Source organism: Corvus brachyrhynchos, unplaced genomic scaffold (assembly GCF_000691975.1).
Source record: "Corvus brachyrhynchos isolate BGI_N302 unplaced genomic scaffold, ASM69197v1 scaffold60, whole genome shotgun sequence".
In the NCBI taxonomy this organism is placed as follows: Eukaryota; Metazoa; Chordata; class Aves; order Passeriformes; family Corvidae; genus Corvus; species Corvus brachyrhynchos.
Genome location: NW_008236767.1, coordinates 1,857,360 through 1,875,043, shown reverse-complemented (window position 1 = coordinate 1,875,043; position 17,684 = coordinate 1,857,360). Strand labels below are relative to the sequence as shown.

The window sequence follows — 17,684 nt, the reverse complement described above, 5'->3', positions numbered from 1 at the left end:
GTGACTGAACCACTGGCTGGTCTGGCACCGAGAGGTGCTCAATGACACCCAGTACCAGGGCAGCAAGACAGAGGACTGGGAAGAGAGAGGGGAAGCATCCTTATTTTAATGTTTAATGGCCAGTGTTTTCTGCTGGTGAATTTTCAAAAAATAAGCCATAAAGCAACAATATCAGCATCTGTCAGACTTAACCACTGTTCTCCAATAACTCAGTTTTGAGGACTGCAAATATTGCAGTACAGGTTGCCAACTACGTATTCAGAAACTGTAATAGGTATACACAGAATACACATTAATGTAAGTGGCTTGCTCTATCTCAAACTTATTCTTTTTGTAATATGAGTCCCATGCAGTAATAAACAACATGAATTTCATCACCTCCACGTCTTTAATCCTATTTCTGTCATGGTCTCAAAATCATGCTGCACTGGCATGAGCCAGAAAAAAAAATTGCTTACAGCTGCAAGAACTTGCAGGGAAATAAGCTCTTTCAAAATAATGAGCTATTAACCCATGGCACTGCTGTAGAGGCATTGCAGTGGTGTCAGCCACTGGTGTGTCAATAAACAACAAGCCAAATTAGAAGCGCATGTGAATTTGTTTCTGTAGATAATTCTTCTTTGATATAAACTGGAACAAGTCTGAGTAGCTTGGATGAAAACACAGTTGTGCTGAATTGGGCTCGAAAGAAAAGAAAGCAGAGGACCTCAATTTAGGTTGTCTCCCTAGTTAGCACTATTCACATGCTCATTATTTGGGACAGAATTGAGCCTGCTCAATTGTTCTCCAGAGATATTTCTGGAGGAAGTAAAATCCTTTCACCAGTTGGGAGAGAGAGGAAGGAAGGCAGACTTACGGATCAAAGGCCGCTAGCAGGAAGTTGAGCAGCAAGCTGATGGATTGCTCCACGTTGATCTGATGGGTCGTCGGCATCCGCTTGTTGAGCTGGTAGAAGATGGTTGAAATCACAGCTTCCAGGCGAGCCACGTTCAGTTCGATGCTGGGGTCCAGGTTGTTCAGGGCGTTCTCCCGCAAGGCTTCTATCACATTCCAGATGTCCACCAGGTGCACTAGGGGACAGGACAGAGAGACTCAGCTGGGAAAACGTGCTCCTGAAAGCAACTGAGACAAAGAGTCACCTCCTCCTACGGGGTGGGGAATAACACCACCGTGTACAATATACCTCATGAATGATTAAACGAATTAATGTGTTTTCCATCACCAAATATTGAATCTGGTGGAGGAATGAGCAAATAAAATTAAAATCCGTTAATAAGCAAACAATATATTGATATTACTAGTTGTAATGAGTACAACCTCACCTTGGGAAATCATTCCTCATTATATAAAGTATTCAAACACAAGTCCGTATTTTAAAGAAATCACTGAAAGGTAAACATATGCTAATTGTTTTTCTGAACCATGCCTTTATGAATCCCCATTCAGAAATTACTCTTAGATATTAATTTGCATAGCAGATGGGCTTTTCAGAAGATCCTACGAATACTAAGTGCTTATCACATACTGATATTTTGAAAATTCTTTTCAGCAATTTGTATGGAAAGCAAAATATTTCACAGAAACATAATTGTTATTGAGTCATGGTAGAAAAGCTACAGTTAAACAAATAACACATAATGAAGTGATCCTAAAGTCATATTTTGTGTCATCTAAATATATTTGCCAAACAATTTTTTAAATCTCTCTCTTTGATGGAGTCCTGGTCTAAGCTGAATTTGATGGGGGCTGTTTTTACCTAGAAGGACAGCTTAAAGGACAATCTCTGCTCACCCTTCATATTGTACCCAAACAGAAATCTTGTTTGCATAGCACTTATTGTGGCAGTATGACTGGCTTGCTGTGGATTGCCATTTCCAGAAGAGGTGGACTGTGCCAAAAATAAAGAAAACCCTACAGTAATTTAAAAATTGGATTTAGTTCAAACCTGAACTCAAAGGTTCATCCCTTTATCTTATGTATTACCTACTGTCCTACTAAAGTGTCAATAAAAAACAAATCAGGAGCCTCAGGGTGCAAATTCTTTTTTTCATCAGAGAAACCACTGCACAGTTCTCATTACACAGCATGGGGATATGTCTTATGATGTATCAAGAGCTACCTGTATGTGGGAGGAGATTTGTTTTTTGGTGGATAGAGAAACTTAATTTAAATCCTTCTCATTATATTTTTACTTGATTGGTTTGCAGGTGCTGTCTGCAATGTGACATGATGGTCTGATGGCAGGGAAATGTAAGCTGATAGTAGATGGATGATGAAATGAGATACATTTTACTTAGTCTAGAATTTTGCCCTATGATTAGGTTTCCCCTCTTTTGCGTCAGGACTAAAAAGCCTCCAACACCCTGCTAGTGCATGTGTAAGCCCAAAGAGGAAGATACACCACAGATGAGTGGTAACAGCAGCAGCAACTACTTCAGGGACTAGACAAGGTACTTTTCCCCTTCTTCTTGCTGTTCCCTAGCAAATAACTGTGAAAACCTAGAAGATGCAGTTCCATTGTGACACCGAAGTACTTATTTTATCTCTGTATTAAAAGGAAACCTCTATAGGCAACCTTGTATGCTGGTAGGTTGCCTTCAAAATGTTATCCTGAATTAAGCTGATGTATTGGGTTTGCATGGCCAGGTTTAGGTAGCAGGGTGCTACAGGGGTGGTTTCTGTGAGAGGCTTCCAGAAGTTTCCCCCATGTTTGGCAGAGCCAATGCCAGCCCACTTCAGGATGGACCCACTGCTGGCCAAGTGTGCACCATCCAGAAATTTCTCGAGGAAGTGGTAATGCCTCTGGGATAACATATTTAAGAAAAATTTAAAAAAGGGTTTTGCACAGTTGTAATTACTGCCAGAGAATAGCAGGGTGAGAATATGCGAGAGGAACAGCCCTGTACACAACAAGGTCAGTGGAAAGGAGGGGGAGGAGATGCTCCAGGCACTGGAGGTGACATTCCCCTGCAGCCCATGGTGAGGCAGCTGTGCTCCTGTACCCCATGGACATCCACGGGGGTGCAGAGATCCACCTGCAGCCCATGAGGAGCAGGTGGGTGCCTGAGAGAGAGCTGTGAACCTGTGGGAGGCCTGTGCTGGAGCAGGGTCCTGGCAGAGACCTGCAAACCTATGGAGAGGGGAACCTCCAATGGAGTAGTGTCCTTGTAGGACTTGGGACTTTGTGGGGGACCCGTGCTGGAGCAGCCTGTCCTTGAAGGACTGCACCCTGTGAAAGAGTAACCAGTGCTGCAGCAGTTTGTGAAGAACTGTTGTCCACAGGATGGACTCTGGCTGGAGAAGTTCACGAAGAACTGTCTCCCATGGAAGGAATCCCAGGCTGGAGCAGGGGTAGGACTCCTCTCCCTGAGCAGCAGCAGAAACAACCTGTAATGAACTGGCCATAATCCTCCTTCCCCATCTCCCTGTGCCACTGGGGCAGAGGAGGTAGAGCTTGTGAAGGAGGGAGGAGTGGGGGAAAGGTGTTTTTAAGGTCTTATTTTACTTCTCATTATCCTGCTCTGATTTCGTTAGTAATAAATTCAGTTCATATCTCTAATTATAATCTGTCTTGCCTGTGATGGTATTTGGTGGGTGATCTCTCTCTGTCCTTATCTCAACCCTTTGTTTTATTTGCTTCCCCTTCACCAGCTGCAGAGGGGAGTGATAGAGAGGCTTTGGTGGGTGTCTGGCATCCAACCAGAGTCAACCCACTACAGCTGGGTGGGTGGAGTATACAACCTCTGAACTCTTCTGTTTGTTTTCTAGCTGGTGGAAGAGCAACTTCCCCATAAAAAATCTGGCATAGGTCTCAGATCCTTTTAATGCAGTCATTCCCATTCCCACTCAATCAGTTTTCACTGTCACAGAGGTAATCTGGATAAATGGAAGATGAATGATCTCCAGGAAGACAGCTGGCATGTAATAACTGACCCTTTCTGGGCAGCTTCTCCACATGGCTCAGAGGCCAGAGAATGGAGGAAGTCACCAGAAAGCAAGCCATTGTCTGGTCCAGGAGAGAAGGGTTAATGAGCATTCCACCACATAAGGCAGCCAAGGGAAGTACCAGAAATACAGAGCAACGTGCCAGAAGATGCAGGAACAGGCTGGACCATGTGCATGTATTTTGTGGCGGTACTAAGAGGGAAGGCCCGGCAGAAAGCAAAAGATGAAGCCTGATGTTTCCCTCAACGTCTATGGCCATGGTGGCTGTCTCTGGTCATTCAGACCAAGCAGATGAAGAAGGTGCTTCCACCAGCAGTTTCACCAAGTTGGCTTCCAGTTATGTGTGCAAACCATCAAACATGAACTATAGAAAGATAACAATGTGAGAAATTACCAGGCTTAACAAATTGCAAAAGACAGTCATGCCATATGCAGGTGGCTCACCTTGACTTGAGGCTACACTAACAAGAGAGCAGTCCAAGAAACAGAACAAACAGGGGTACCAGCACTACTGACCAAGGCAGAAATTATTAGGACAACCTTATAATAAATATTGAATAAGGATGTAAAATCAGCAACATTAGAGCTGGTGGGAGAAGAATAAACAGGGACAGGCTGTTTATCTGGGAGTGCATGAGCGTGGTAGTGGAGAGTGGAAAAGGGCATTCTGAAGGGTAACAAATCATGTCATCAGAACTGCTGGGGTACCTTTCAAGCAGCCTGTGCAGGAATTGTTTTGACCATACATGTTCACTTCTGTAGTCACTGGAAGCTGTGATGGTTTCCCTAACATTGATAAAAGGTTACCCACGGAGGAAGAACCAGACATCCAGACTCCCTAACAGTGAGAATTTCATGCAGTAATTAAACTGTAATTGCTGTAGCCTAGTAGTGGAAAATTCTTGAATAAAAGAATATGGAGGAAAAGAGATGGCACTATGAATAAGGCTGAAATGGGGGTTGGTGTCTTTATTCTTCACATGATCTAGTACTGATACTATCTGGCTATCAGATTTTAATGTGGGATTTTTTGTTGTTTTGTTTTCCTACTGATATTATATTTCTCATAACACACTCACATCCAGAGTTAGTTTTGATCATGGTCTTGAGAAGGAAAATGTCCAGAGGCTAGCAGACATGGGACTAATAACATCAGTATACTAAACACATCTGAGAGAAAATTACTGGTTTTATTGTTAACTCTAACCTGAAAGCCTCATAAGCTCCCCTGATGTTCATTGGTATGCCAGAAAGGTAGGGCACAAGACTAAGAAAATGACTTATTGGAAATTACACAGCTGTAAGAGTTCCCTACCCACCATGAAATATTAGTCTCAAGGAACTGCTGTGTATTTGTGCTATAAATAATTTTACTTGGGCTCTTTTTTTTTCTACAGAAACACTTCGGTTCCACTTAAAGCTGAATAAACAACAATCCTACTGTGCTATTTTATTTTGCTTTTTATTCATTAATTTTACATATATCTAAGAGGCTGAGAAGTAATATTTCCTGGAGGAGGAGATGGAAGATGGACATGAGCCAGACATTTAACAAGAACTACTAGTTTTGAAAATACCTGCTCAAATGTCTAGCTCCAAATCACAAGCAGAGTTTGTTAGGCTGCTGTACAGATGACTGGAGTCTCTGACCTTTACTCAAGTCAGTTGTTATGGACAAGAATCATGCAGCTAAATTAAATGTAAAAAACTAAGTGTCTACTGTTGACCGGTGAGCAAGGCTCCCTCTCATGTCAGTGAAAGAAAAAAGCACCTTAAAGCATCTGTTGGGAGACAGGTGGGATGAACACTGCTTTGAATCTGCCCAGATTTCTTCACTGACCACAGACAAAGCCTAAAGCAACATGTTTACATGAGACATGTAACCTCAGACCTGGTAAAGTTAATTGAGTTGAATATCACACCTTCCTCCTGAAACATTAAGAAAATACGTCTTTACTAGTCTGACTGCTACATGACCTAGAATAATTCAGGTTTTATATAAAATATGAATAATAAATACTTCAATCTGTATGAACAGCTATCAGATCCTGTCACAGTCACTACCTTTCACATTGCATCGCTTGACCTTGTGCAGATTACATTCAGGTGTAGTGCCCTACTGATCACCTTGAATTCTATTTTTTTTTTAAGGTTACTCACATATTAAGCAAACTTTTACGTACTATATCATGCTGCCAAGTCAACCTGTCAGGATTGGCAAAAGGGAAGGTAAAACACAGGACTCTGCAAGCTCCACTCATTTGCACTAATAGAAATTTATGCCTATAGCTAATGTGGTATCTGTATTCTTTTCAATGTAATAACAGAATGTCAACCTTGCAAACTTTGCATAAGCCTACATTCCTCATCTTCTCTTCTATCCATTTTCCATAATACCTGCTATGCTCATTTATTTATTTATCCATCCCTGAGACTGTTTTAATCTCACTGAAGAAGGCATATCTCCTTACTTTGTTTGCACAACACGTAGTGCAATAAACCCCAAATCTGATTTCTACATGCTACTATGATACTAACAAGAAGAGTTTGCAGAGTAACAAAGCAGCATATAAATGCAGGAGAGCTTTCTCTCTCCTAAAATCTGCCTTGAATTCCATCAAGAGACTAACACTCCAAAAGTTTGTTTTTGACTTCTAATTGCTGTTGTTGCTTTTGTTGCCTTGCCCACATTTCCCACTGAAAAGCGAATTATGCCTCAGCATGTGAAATATGCCCCTTCAGAAACAGATTTGGAAAACTAGAGAAATCTGTCAGTTGTTTCTTCAGTGCCAGCAGATGATCACTATGCAGTAGGAGTAAAAGCTGCTTGTATCTAATGCCTGTGTGATACAAGGCAATCAAAAATCATGAAGCCCAGCCAACCTTCATGGACCCTTCAGAAAGGCCTCACGCTCTGTAAACAGCACAGCTACCCAGGTGTAGATCTCACTCATCTGCCTCATGTCTGAAAAAAAATGTAGGCAATCTCCATAAGCAATTGCTAAACTACGTTTCCCTTTAGATTTCCTGTGAAGTGATTTCTAAAGTCACAGCTAAGATAAAGCTCTGCATTGTTACATCTTCTATGGTGAACACTGTCTGCTAATTTAACTTCTATGACATTATGTAATATTTAAACAGCATCATAGGAGGTTTCATATTTGAGCATGCTCAGTAAGAGACATTAGTGAATGTAAATAAAGTTCAGTGTCCGGACAGAAGCGGGATGACACAGATGAGGAGCATTACAGATGGCTGCCATTCACTCCACAGTAATCACTACCAAAAAGTGCCCTCTTTGAGGAGACCCAGGCTGAACTGCAGAGAATTAATATTAATGCATGAAAATACACTCCAAATAGCAAATGTTATTTCCTTCAGTGGACTCCTTCAGCTGTTAAAACAACGTTTGGAGAGTGCCTGTTGCCAGCGCATTGAGACAGAACTGATCAGTCTCTCCCTGCAGGATGCAAGGGTGGATGAAGATGGCTGGCTCAGTTTGAAAGGAGTTTTGTATTCTCCTCAGTTTTCAGATACCTTCAAGTTTTACATCCTGTCCTTCTGCCTTTACCTGTGTTCAGAATACCTCTTCCTTTTACTTTTTACTACTTTTATAATGAAAACGAGCAACTAGTATTTACAGTGCAGAATTCCATCACCTACAACTCTGTCAACAGGTCAATTTGTGCAAGAGATGTACCCTGGATACATTTAGAGAAAACAGACTTTAGCAATCTTATGTTGCTCATTTGACACACGTGTCAGTTTTACTGATCTTGATCCTCCCTCTTTTCTTCAGGTATTTCCTAGGTTCTTCGTTCTTCATCTTCAAAAAACCAATGTATTTTTAATTTATTGTAACAAGTAACTTTAATTTATTTGCAGTAAGTAATTTTCTCTTTGGTAGATACAGTATCTTAATAACCAAAATGAGAGAGAAGAGATGGACTACACTCCCTTTTTTCAACTCAAAGCAAAGACATTAATATTTACTTATGCAGTGAAAAATGAATTTTTCTCTCCATCATGCAATTTATAATTATGGAAAGGCTGTGAGATACAGATAATCTTGGATATATCACTAATCTCAAATGAGGCAGATTACTTCAAACATCAGCTGTCAAGAAATGATGTTGCCCTAAGCAAACATAAAAATGAAAAAACTGTAGCAAAGTTTATCTTCTAAGTAGTAAAAAAAAATTTAAAAAAAATAAAAACAGTCTGTGTGCTTAAGCTTTCTTACCATTAAATGGATCCACTTATACAAAAATTCTCATCTGTTCTATTTCATTTTTTTGTATTACACCTGAACCATGAACTTCACAAGGTTACCTCTCCATTTACTACTAAATGAACATGGAAGAGGAGACTACATTTTATCAAACACAGGAAATGACTAAATTAGGACTCTAACAATAAATTCAAAATTTATCTAACATACAGTAGGTCTAAGTAAATATAAGTTAAACATGTTCAAATGATAGTTAGGACCGAAATCCTCCTTGATGTATTTTCCTTTATTGGTGAATACAGGAAAAACTTTAAAAGAAATATTAATTTAAACTATTTCCAATATTTTACTATACATTTCATGAAGATTTTAGTCCAGAAAGCTCTTACACACATGCTTGAGTTTAAGCATACTTGTACTGTCATTTGAAATCAATGGCACTTGACTGTATGTCAGGTATTTCAGGTGGATTCCATTAAAAGGGAAAGATTTATGCTTCCTTGTCTAACAATCCTAAAAATATTATAAAATATGTTAGACGATTCTTTTTTTCATTAGAATCTATGAACCCATCAAAAATAAGGGTATTGGAGCCATTTGTCATCGCTAAGAAGCCCTGGGAAGTTACTCACATTTTCTGTTTGGATCCCTCTCTCCTGCTGCCAGGCAGGTAACAGAGGACTGCCCGAGGCGTGTTTTTCCTCTAAACTACACCTGTTGGTGGCCAAGCTGCCCCTCAAATCAGTCAGCTGTAGTGTGATCACTGAAAGCTTGACCTGCACACCCCACCACTACGCAGATCAAAGTGCCAGTGATGAAGGCTTGCAGTTTTTTATGCTCCATGGGTACCAAATTATATGAAAAAGGAAGTTTACCAGGGTGTTGCTTCTGCTCAAGCTAAGATGAGGTACTCTTTGGCAGGGTACACTTGGTGACAGCTGTCACTCTACACAGCCAGGGACATCCAGACTACTTATAGCCCAAATATCTGAACCTTTGCTCAGTCTGTACCTGGATATGTCCTGGATGTTCCTGTTCCTGCTCCCATGTCTCTCAGGCTTCTCATTTACCTCCCTTGCCCACTGCTACTGCCAGGCAATGTTCATACAGCCCAGTGATTTCCACCACAGCTGGGCACCTGCTAGGCAGCTGGTCCAACTGTTCAGCACCTTCCTTAATGACCTGAATGATGGGACAGAGTACCCTCAGCAGGTCTGCAGGTGACACAAAACCAGGAAGAGTGACTGATAGGCCAGGGCTGGGCTGCCACTAAGAGGAACCTCACTAGCCTGAGAAATACGCCAACAGCAACTTCAGGAAGGGCACCAAATGGAAATACAGAGCACTGAACGTCGAAAGGAAGAACCCCATGTACCAATACAGGCTGGATGCCCACCTGCAATACGCACTGGAAGCAAAGGCAGACAGCATCCTCCCTGGCTGCACTGAGCAGTGTATTGCCAACAGGTGGAAGTGACCCTTCCCCTCGGCTCTGCCTTGCTCACAGCGAAGATCATGAAGGGACTGGAGCATATGGAGAGAGACTGAGAGAGGTGGGACTGCTCAGACTACAGGCAGGCAGGCTCAGGAGGGCTTTACAAGTGTGTATAAACATCTGGCCACCATGATTAGAGGGATGAAGCACCTCTGCTATGAGGAAAGGCAAAGACAGTTGGGACTGCTCAGCCTGGAGAAGACAAGGTTTGGTGGTGACCTAATTGCAGTCTTCCAGTACCTGAAGAGAGCCTTCAAGAGAATTGGAGAGGAACTTTTTACAAGGGTATGTACTGATAAGACAAAGGGGAATGAGTTTAAACTGAGAGTAGGTTTAGATCAGATATGACGAAAAAATTCTTCACTGTCAGGGTGGTGAGGCACTGGAACAAGTAGCCCAGAGAAGTCATGGATGTCCCATTGCTGGCAGTGTTCAAGGCCAGACTGGATGGGGATTTGAGCAACCTCGTCTAGAGAAAGGTATCTCTGCTCATGGCAGAGGGGTTAGAACTAGATGATCTTTAAGGTCCCTTTCAACCCAAGACATTTTATGATTCTATGATCCAGTGTAAGGGGGTAGAGAATATGAAGCCACACTCTTCTCAGGGAAAGGAAAGTGAAAGGACCAAAGGAAACAGGCAAGAATTAAAATACAGAAAAGCGTTTAAATGTAAAGAAAAGATTTTCCCTGTGAGGATTTTCAAACACTGTGATAATGCCCACAAAGGCTGTGGAGTCTCCATCCTTGAAAATAATCAAACCTGAACAAGACAAAACCCCGAGCAATCTGCTGTAGCTGACCCTGTTCTTTCCAGAAGTCCCTGCCAGCCCCAGTGATTCTGTGATATCCTTGTTTAATCATGAACCTATACTGCAAAAACAGTAACTCTTATTGGAAAGGAACCAGTGTTGCCCGCTGACTTTTCTCTAAAATCATTACTCAAGTAAGCTGTGCTCCAAGGCCCTTTCCTAACACGTCATAAATAAAGAAAACACAGAACCTACCCTGAGGCCTCTTGAATGTTTGAGAAAGAGTCCTCCACATCAAGAGGTTTTGTGTGAGGTGTACAGCAGGTCTTCACAGCACTGTGCGTACTCAGGTATTCCCTTTAGCTTTCCCTTGATGGCCAAGGGATTTCAGAGAGAGGCCATGGTTCCCTTTAGTTCCCAGCCAACTGCATGCATTCCTCCTCCTCCTCACCTTTTTGCCTGTGCTGTGAGACTGCACAGGTGTGTGGTACGCACAGACTCAGCAGGTTTTATCCACTTCTACCTGCCCATCTCAGTGGCGAGGAGGAGTGCCTGTTAGGAACTGAACATTTAGATCAGCCTACAGAAGCAGCTTTTCCTGAACCCATGGGCATATGGAGTAAGTCAGCTGCATTTGGACTCAGTGGATTCACACACATCACCTGTCCATGTGATGCCACATGGGACAAGTGATGTCCCAGCCAGCAGCAGCTGGGTTGTCTGTGCATGTGCCAGGCAGCTGCACACTGCATGCAGAAAAGACATTCCTGGGGGGGTGCCAAACCTGGCTGCTGGGTGTCTGGAAATCTGCAGGACATGATGTGTACAACTGAGGCACAGAAAATGTAGGGAAAAAGGCTCCCCTGTCTGCATACCTGGGCTGGCATCCCATTATACTCCACCTATGTTGTGCCCAGAAGGTAAAATCAGTTATTCTAAAACCTCCTGGGATTCTCATCACTACAGCACTTTGGTCAAGTGTTACTAATGAGGAATAATCATTAGGCTAACATTACACTGAAATGTGGTCTTTTCACTTTTAATATGGTACCTGACAAATCCACCAATGTGTATGAGTGTGTAAAGATCTCCAGTAAAATGCCTCTCTTACACATTAATTTAATTTACAACAGAAATTCCTTCTTCCCCTGCTGTCAATTCCTGACCATCTTGTCTCACCTATATTTAACCTAAGCCTGAAGGGCTCTCTGTGGGCGGCAGAAGCCATCAGTCTCCCCAAGGAGCAGCACTAATGACAGTCAATTCTGCAAAAGGGAACAGTGGGTGATCCACTCTGAGTGCTGGGCTGGGAAACTGTTGTCATCTACTTGTCACCCAGATGCTGGCAAAGTGTTTTCTTTTTTATAAACGTGCTTTGAAATTATTTATTTGAAATGATGACTGAAGTATGACATATATAAAATGAAATAATAAAAAAATCTAACTCTAAGCTTCTTAGTATTTTGATGAAAACCAGGAAAGAATTAAAACTCTGCCCTGTTGCTAAGAAGTCAACAACAATGGTTTAAGTCCATTGATTACACATAATTTTCTTATTTTAAGAGTTAAGCAAATAGCAGAACTGTGGCTATATGTATTCCACAGTCAGAAACTTTATAATCACCCCCTCTGCAGAAGACAATGGTATTTCTAGACAGTGTCTCTATTTTCTTGTGATCCCACTATAAAACTATTTTAATAACAACAGCTTTACTTGTGGCACTGTGTGATCAGGCCTCAGTCTGACTTAATAGTTCTTTCAAAAGGGTTTTGCAAGTGTCAGCTTTTAAATAGCTAAAGAACTCACGAGGTAACAAGACTTGGTCAATAGATATGTACGATATACAACAGCTTTCTCATTTCTCTTAAAAAAGATCTGTTTGCCTTACATTTGAGTTCTCAGATCAATCTGTAAAATATAGAACTGGCGAACCTGACAGTGCATACAGCAACCAAATCATGGAGACTTTCAAAAAATGTTTCCAGAGGAGAATCAGAAGCCACGTCTAACCCTCCTACTTCGGAGATAAAAGCAGAAGTTCAGAAATGCCTGAACATACGCGGAGGAAGCCACAGGGCGAGAGGCTGGCACAGCTCAGATGGTGTGCAAGAACGCAAGACACACGGGCTGAGATCTGCGGCAGCCGGCGGGACACGCGGCACGGGCTCCCGGCGGCCGCGCTCCTCGCCACAGGATGGCACTACTGGGTGGATTTTAAACGCAGCCACGCTCGCTCCAGCGTTTTAACTCTCTCCTGGCACAATGCCAAGCGAGACAGCGCCAATCAAAGGCGGTGCATCCCCACCGCTGTCCCCCGAGAACGGCCTTGTCTCGTATTTAGCCGAAGCAAGGCTGTGTGCGTGGATTTTCGGCTGTGTGGATGTCCTGTACCGGCGATCACACGTGGCAGGCAAACAATGCCAAACCCGTGCGGTGGAAAACGCACAATGTCTTGGTGTTGGATGCCCTTATTACAGTGATAACATCTTCTCCAGCAGTATGCTTCTTCAAATGCCAAGTCTGACTTATACCACATCTTTCTTTCATCAATAATTTCCTTTTTTCCCTCTGATAGAACTGCTGCCAGCTCCATCCACTCCCCATGCCACAAGAGGACTACAGCTTGCTTGGCACTGTTACCAGCCAAAAGCAAGTGTAGAGTGAATGCAAATGTTAACAAATTGGGTTATTTACGTTTTTCATTAATTTTGAAGCAGTGCACGTTACCAGCTTAAGGATATAGGGTATTATCCCCAATCCTGTATTAACTGCTCTTTCCTTTAAAAAACAGCTTGTGATAAGGGAAAATGCAATTTAACAGTTCTTTACAATAATTTCTTACCTAATAGCTATAGAAAACAAGTTGAGATTACATTATCAACCTTTAAGGTTCAACCATATCACAAAGGTCAATGAAAAAGAATGAACATCTATTACACATTTAGAACTGCTTGAAAACAAAAGCTCTCCTTGGCATATATCCTCTTTTTCAGAGTGTGATCCATGGTTACTTTGTTTTCTGTAACATTATTTTTTAAATAATTTAGGTTTGGCCAGACTGTAAACAGCAACACAAGGTACAGACTACTAATGAAAGATGAATTGTTCACTTTCTTGAATATAGAAGATGTGGTATTTTACATATATGCAAATTCTTAACCTGATCCTTATTCTATTAATTTAAATATTTTCTTATGTAATGTGGACTGAATTTGACCCGTAACATTTTCATCAATTAAAAATAATTAGAGAAATTCTTAAGCTGAACTTAATGCTTGGGTAAACAGTCTGATACCACAACTGCATTTTTCATCCCCAGAGCAGAAGAGACGTACTAAAGACTATTAGCCATATGCTTCTCTCTTACGAAGAGTTTGGTTCAGTCCAGAGGGTTTCTGGGAAAAATCCGAGTACCAACTTCAGCTGTTGAGAGTGAGAGCACTGCTGTGAAGGAGGACAATTCATGTGACACACAGGATTATAGTGAAAAAGCATCTTCTGCCTGAAGTCATAATGACAGTTCAGGCCTTTTGCTGAGATTGGTAATCAAGTTGCTAATTACTGTCATAGGTTCAAGTTTTCATAGGTATTTAATCATGTATTCCATTTGACAACAACGCAATTTATTTGCCCCAAAATCTTCTGGGATATGACCCATAATCAGGTTGAAAAGAGGGAAAAATGGATCCTGGTATCTGGAATATTCATTTTTGGGGTATCAATTTCATTTGAGTAGACAGCATCCTATTCAGAGAAACTATACATAATATTTAACTGAACTCTGGCTTTGTGCTCACACAATCTTTCCAGATTTTCTTCTCCTGACATTACCCATATTCAAAGCAATGCCTTCTGCAAGAGTGGGTCAGTGCTCTACTTCCCCAGCTGATTCCCTCAGTAACCAGGACTCCCAGACCAGAAGGCAACTGCAGTGTCTCCCCTTAAAATACCATGCTCTAAAACTTCACATCTCTTGAGGAAATAAGGACTAGGCAAAGGAGAAAAGCTCCAGTTGATACAAACAAAGACTGACAATCAGCAACACTGAGAAAGGCAACAACAAGACTGCACAATGTGCAATGACAGATAAACGAGATTTAGGTGAAGTTTCGCACATCCATCCTTCCCCCTGTGTGATAGAAGCTCTTTAATGATGTTGTTAGGGCCCCTAGATGGAGTAAGAGTCTCAATGTACATGGCCACTTATCTGTCATCCTGTATTTTACACATGCAGTCCTTGAAGATATCCTGCAAATCCAAGACAAAATAAAGAGTTTCAAGGCAAAATATAGATGAATGAACTGTGGAAAATTAAACTCAGGGAAGATCAGGACCTTTACAAGAGATGCAGTATGATACTACTGTCAACTTCATTTATCAGAAATTGAGTTCAACCTCCTCAAACAATACACACTGAGAGACTGATTCATTCTTTCCTTTGTGGCATAGTGATGTCAGTGAGTTCAAATGAGTTACTTTCAATTTACTCCCTGTCAGGAAAGGAGACATCTGTCTATCCATCCACATGGACCAAAGAAAAGGCTGAGCAGACAGAGAACTTCTGTGGAATTAGCCCACGCTTTTCTTGGTAAAGGGCCAAATATCCTGCTAGAAAACCTCTGCAGCCAAAAATAGTATCACAGATACAACTCAGTCTGAATTCAGCCTGGGAATGCCTTGATTCAGCACAAGGAAAATGCCTCTGTAAAGCCATTGTACATCACAAACATTAATGCCAGGAAGCTTAATGTTCATTGTATAGAGACACAGAACTGTATTAATAACAATACCCACTGAGGACATTATATTGTGCAGTCTCTTCACACTTACAAAAGCAGGAAATTATTTTTATGGCCAACATCTTCTGTTTGCACAATTTGTCCTACCATACCAGATACTTGCTGCATGAAATCTTCCACTAAGACTTATGGAAAATAAAACTAGATGCAGTAAAATAGGATATAAGAGCTAAGTTAAAGCTTCTCTCTGAATATTCTGGGTGTTATGAAGTTGATATATATTACTAGAGTAACACAGACTTGACTTTTGATGTAACTGAAAACAAATGAGCATGGAAAAAACCACTCTTCAGGAACTACCAGAGAAGAGAATTATAATAAAAATGACATCAGGTCCCACATTCTTACTTCCCTTCTAGGGACTATTTGCTATCTTCACCCTGAAGAAGCCCATAATCGCTGAGAACATTCACCACTGGCTGTGGCTGGCTCCACCAGTGGGCTTATTTGTAAAAGTTACTGGAGACAGGAATGAGGAATGGCTGGAGACAGGTAGGACTTTCTGTGTGAGGTTGTGATGGAGACCACTGTTTAGGCAGGAAGATGGCGCAGACTGTGGTTAAGGTAGAGGAAAGCTCCGTAGTGCCTACTTGTTCTCCTGAGCCGACTGACAGCTTAGAAACCAGGACAGGGCATAAAAAGTTGAGCAAAATACCCAACTTGGCAGATGCAATGAAGAAGGAGCTCAAAACATCAGGAGGAATTTCTTCACTGGAAGGGTTGTTAAGCTTTGGAACAGGCTGCCCAGGGAGTTAGCTGGGGGAGTCATCACCCCTGGAGGTGTTCAAGAAATACCTGGACATGGTACTAAGTGCTGTGGTCTAGTTGACAAGGTGGTGATGGGTCAAAGGTTGGACTTGATGATCTTGGAGGTCTTCTCCAATCTACATAATTCTGTGATTCTGTGAATGCAATGCTACAATACACATATTGGGCAAAATAGTTGAGCTTATCCTGTCAGGAATCTGCAAGGACATAAAAACAATCCCTTAGTCTCTACAGAAAACATGTATGTATGCACTGAGCTCATGTATGACTCCTCAAGAATAACTGCTTTGAGTCCGGAATGGAGATGCGGGGCTTCAAGATGCAGGTCCTTAGGAACAAAGGACCATGATCACCAAACTCACTGGTAACTGCTCCAAAGATGACTTGTTACTTCTTTTCCCCCTTTCCACATAAACAGGATGTCATACAGAAAAACCCCTGAGAGAATGACCCAAATGTGACAGGCATTATGTCACACTGCTTAATGCACTCTGACACATTATGGAGGTGCTCACTCATGTGACATTGGGGCAGACCCAGCAAAATACCCAAACAGGATGGATCAGAACAGCCCAAGGAAAGGGAACAAAGGCTCAAGTCTAAGAGAGAGTTTGCCTGAAAAAATGTTCTTGGAACCAAGAGGATAACAAGAAAAGAGAGAGCAGACAAGAGAATGAAGGTTGCAGAGAAGTCAGAGATAAAGCAAATGCCACAGATAATGACATGAAGCTGAAGAAGGGACAGGGAAATAATGAAGGTGACTTACAAACAGCACCACATTGAGGGGAAAAACATGAGGGTGAAGGAAGAAAAAGCTGTCATGCGAAGAATAAGAAGATACAGTGATTCTGTGATCACGAAGGTATTGGTTTGTTTCCATCAAACAGTATGTCTACACACATTTTGCAATTTTTAGACTGTCCACAAGATTACCAAAATAATAACAATAACAACAACAACAACAACAATAAATAAAAGTAATAATTGATTTTCTTCTGTTTTAATTGTTTATTAGGAGGTCCAATGTGAAATAGGATAAAAAACTTTCTGAATTGGGTTAACTAAGCCAAAGGCTGCCAGACAAAGGTGAGTGATGCCTATCACGAGCAGCAGATGTTCAGAGACATGAGCAGGAACGGAACAGACTGTCCAACATTACACGTTCATCAGGAAAGCCATCAGAAATAGCACAGTGAATGGCAGTCTTCACAGAGTTCAGGAAGTCAGTAAGAAGAGATTTTCAGCTATGATCCAATTACAAAAGCTGTCTGCATTCAGGCAGAGCTGCGCCACTTGCGTAGCAGAGGGCAGCATGTAGGTATACTGTTGCAGCGGGGATTACTGCAACAAGCATATTTCAAACCAGGAGTCCCGTGGAAACGAAGTATATATGGACAGATTCGTGGTAGATGTTTCAGAGATGTTTATTTCTCCAGCCGCATGGCCGGGGCTCAGCTCAGGAACTCCGCAGTCACGGGACCCCAGGGTCCTTGGCATTATCAGGGAACACAAACCAACCAGTAGGGAACAAAGGTGACCAGGGGCAGGGAAACCCCGTGTCTCCCCCCCAGGGCCCATCTCCCAGGGCTCCATGGCAGGGGGAGGGACCCCAACAGTATACTTGTGACATGACCTAGGCCACATGTCTGTCACCTTTGGACTTAAAGAAAGCCAAATCAGTCATTTTCCTCTTTAA

At 41.9% G+C, this 17,684-nt stretch overlaps 1 protein-coding gene across 20 annotated transcripts in view; it reads right to left on the bottom strand.

Annotated features, from left to right (window-relative positions):
* The window catches only part of DTNA (dystrobrevin alpha), a 193,059-nt gene that overhangs the window by 66,765 nt on the left and 108,610 nt on the right, over window positions 1-17,684 (bottom strand). For all 20 annotated transcript variants that reach the window (XM_017727416.1, XM_017727423.1, XM_017727422.1 and 17 more), the window contains one exon: window positions 857-1,070. In XM_017727416.1, the coding sequence (XP_017582905.1) occupies window positions 857-1,070 (214 nt within the window). The remainder of the gene's footprint in view (window positions 1-856; window positions 1,071-17,684) is intronic.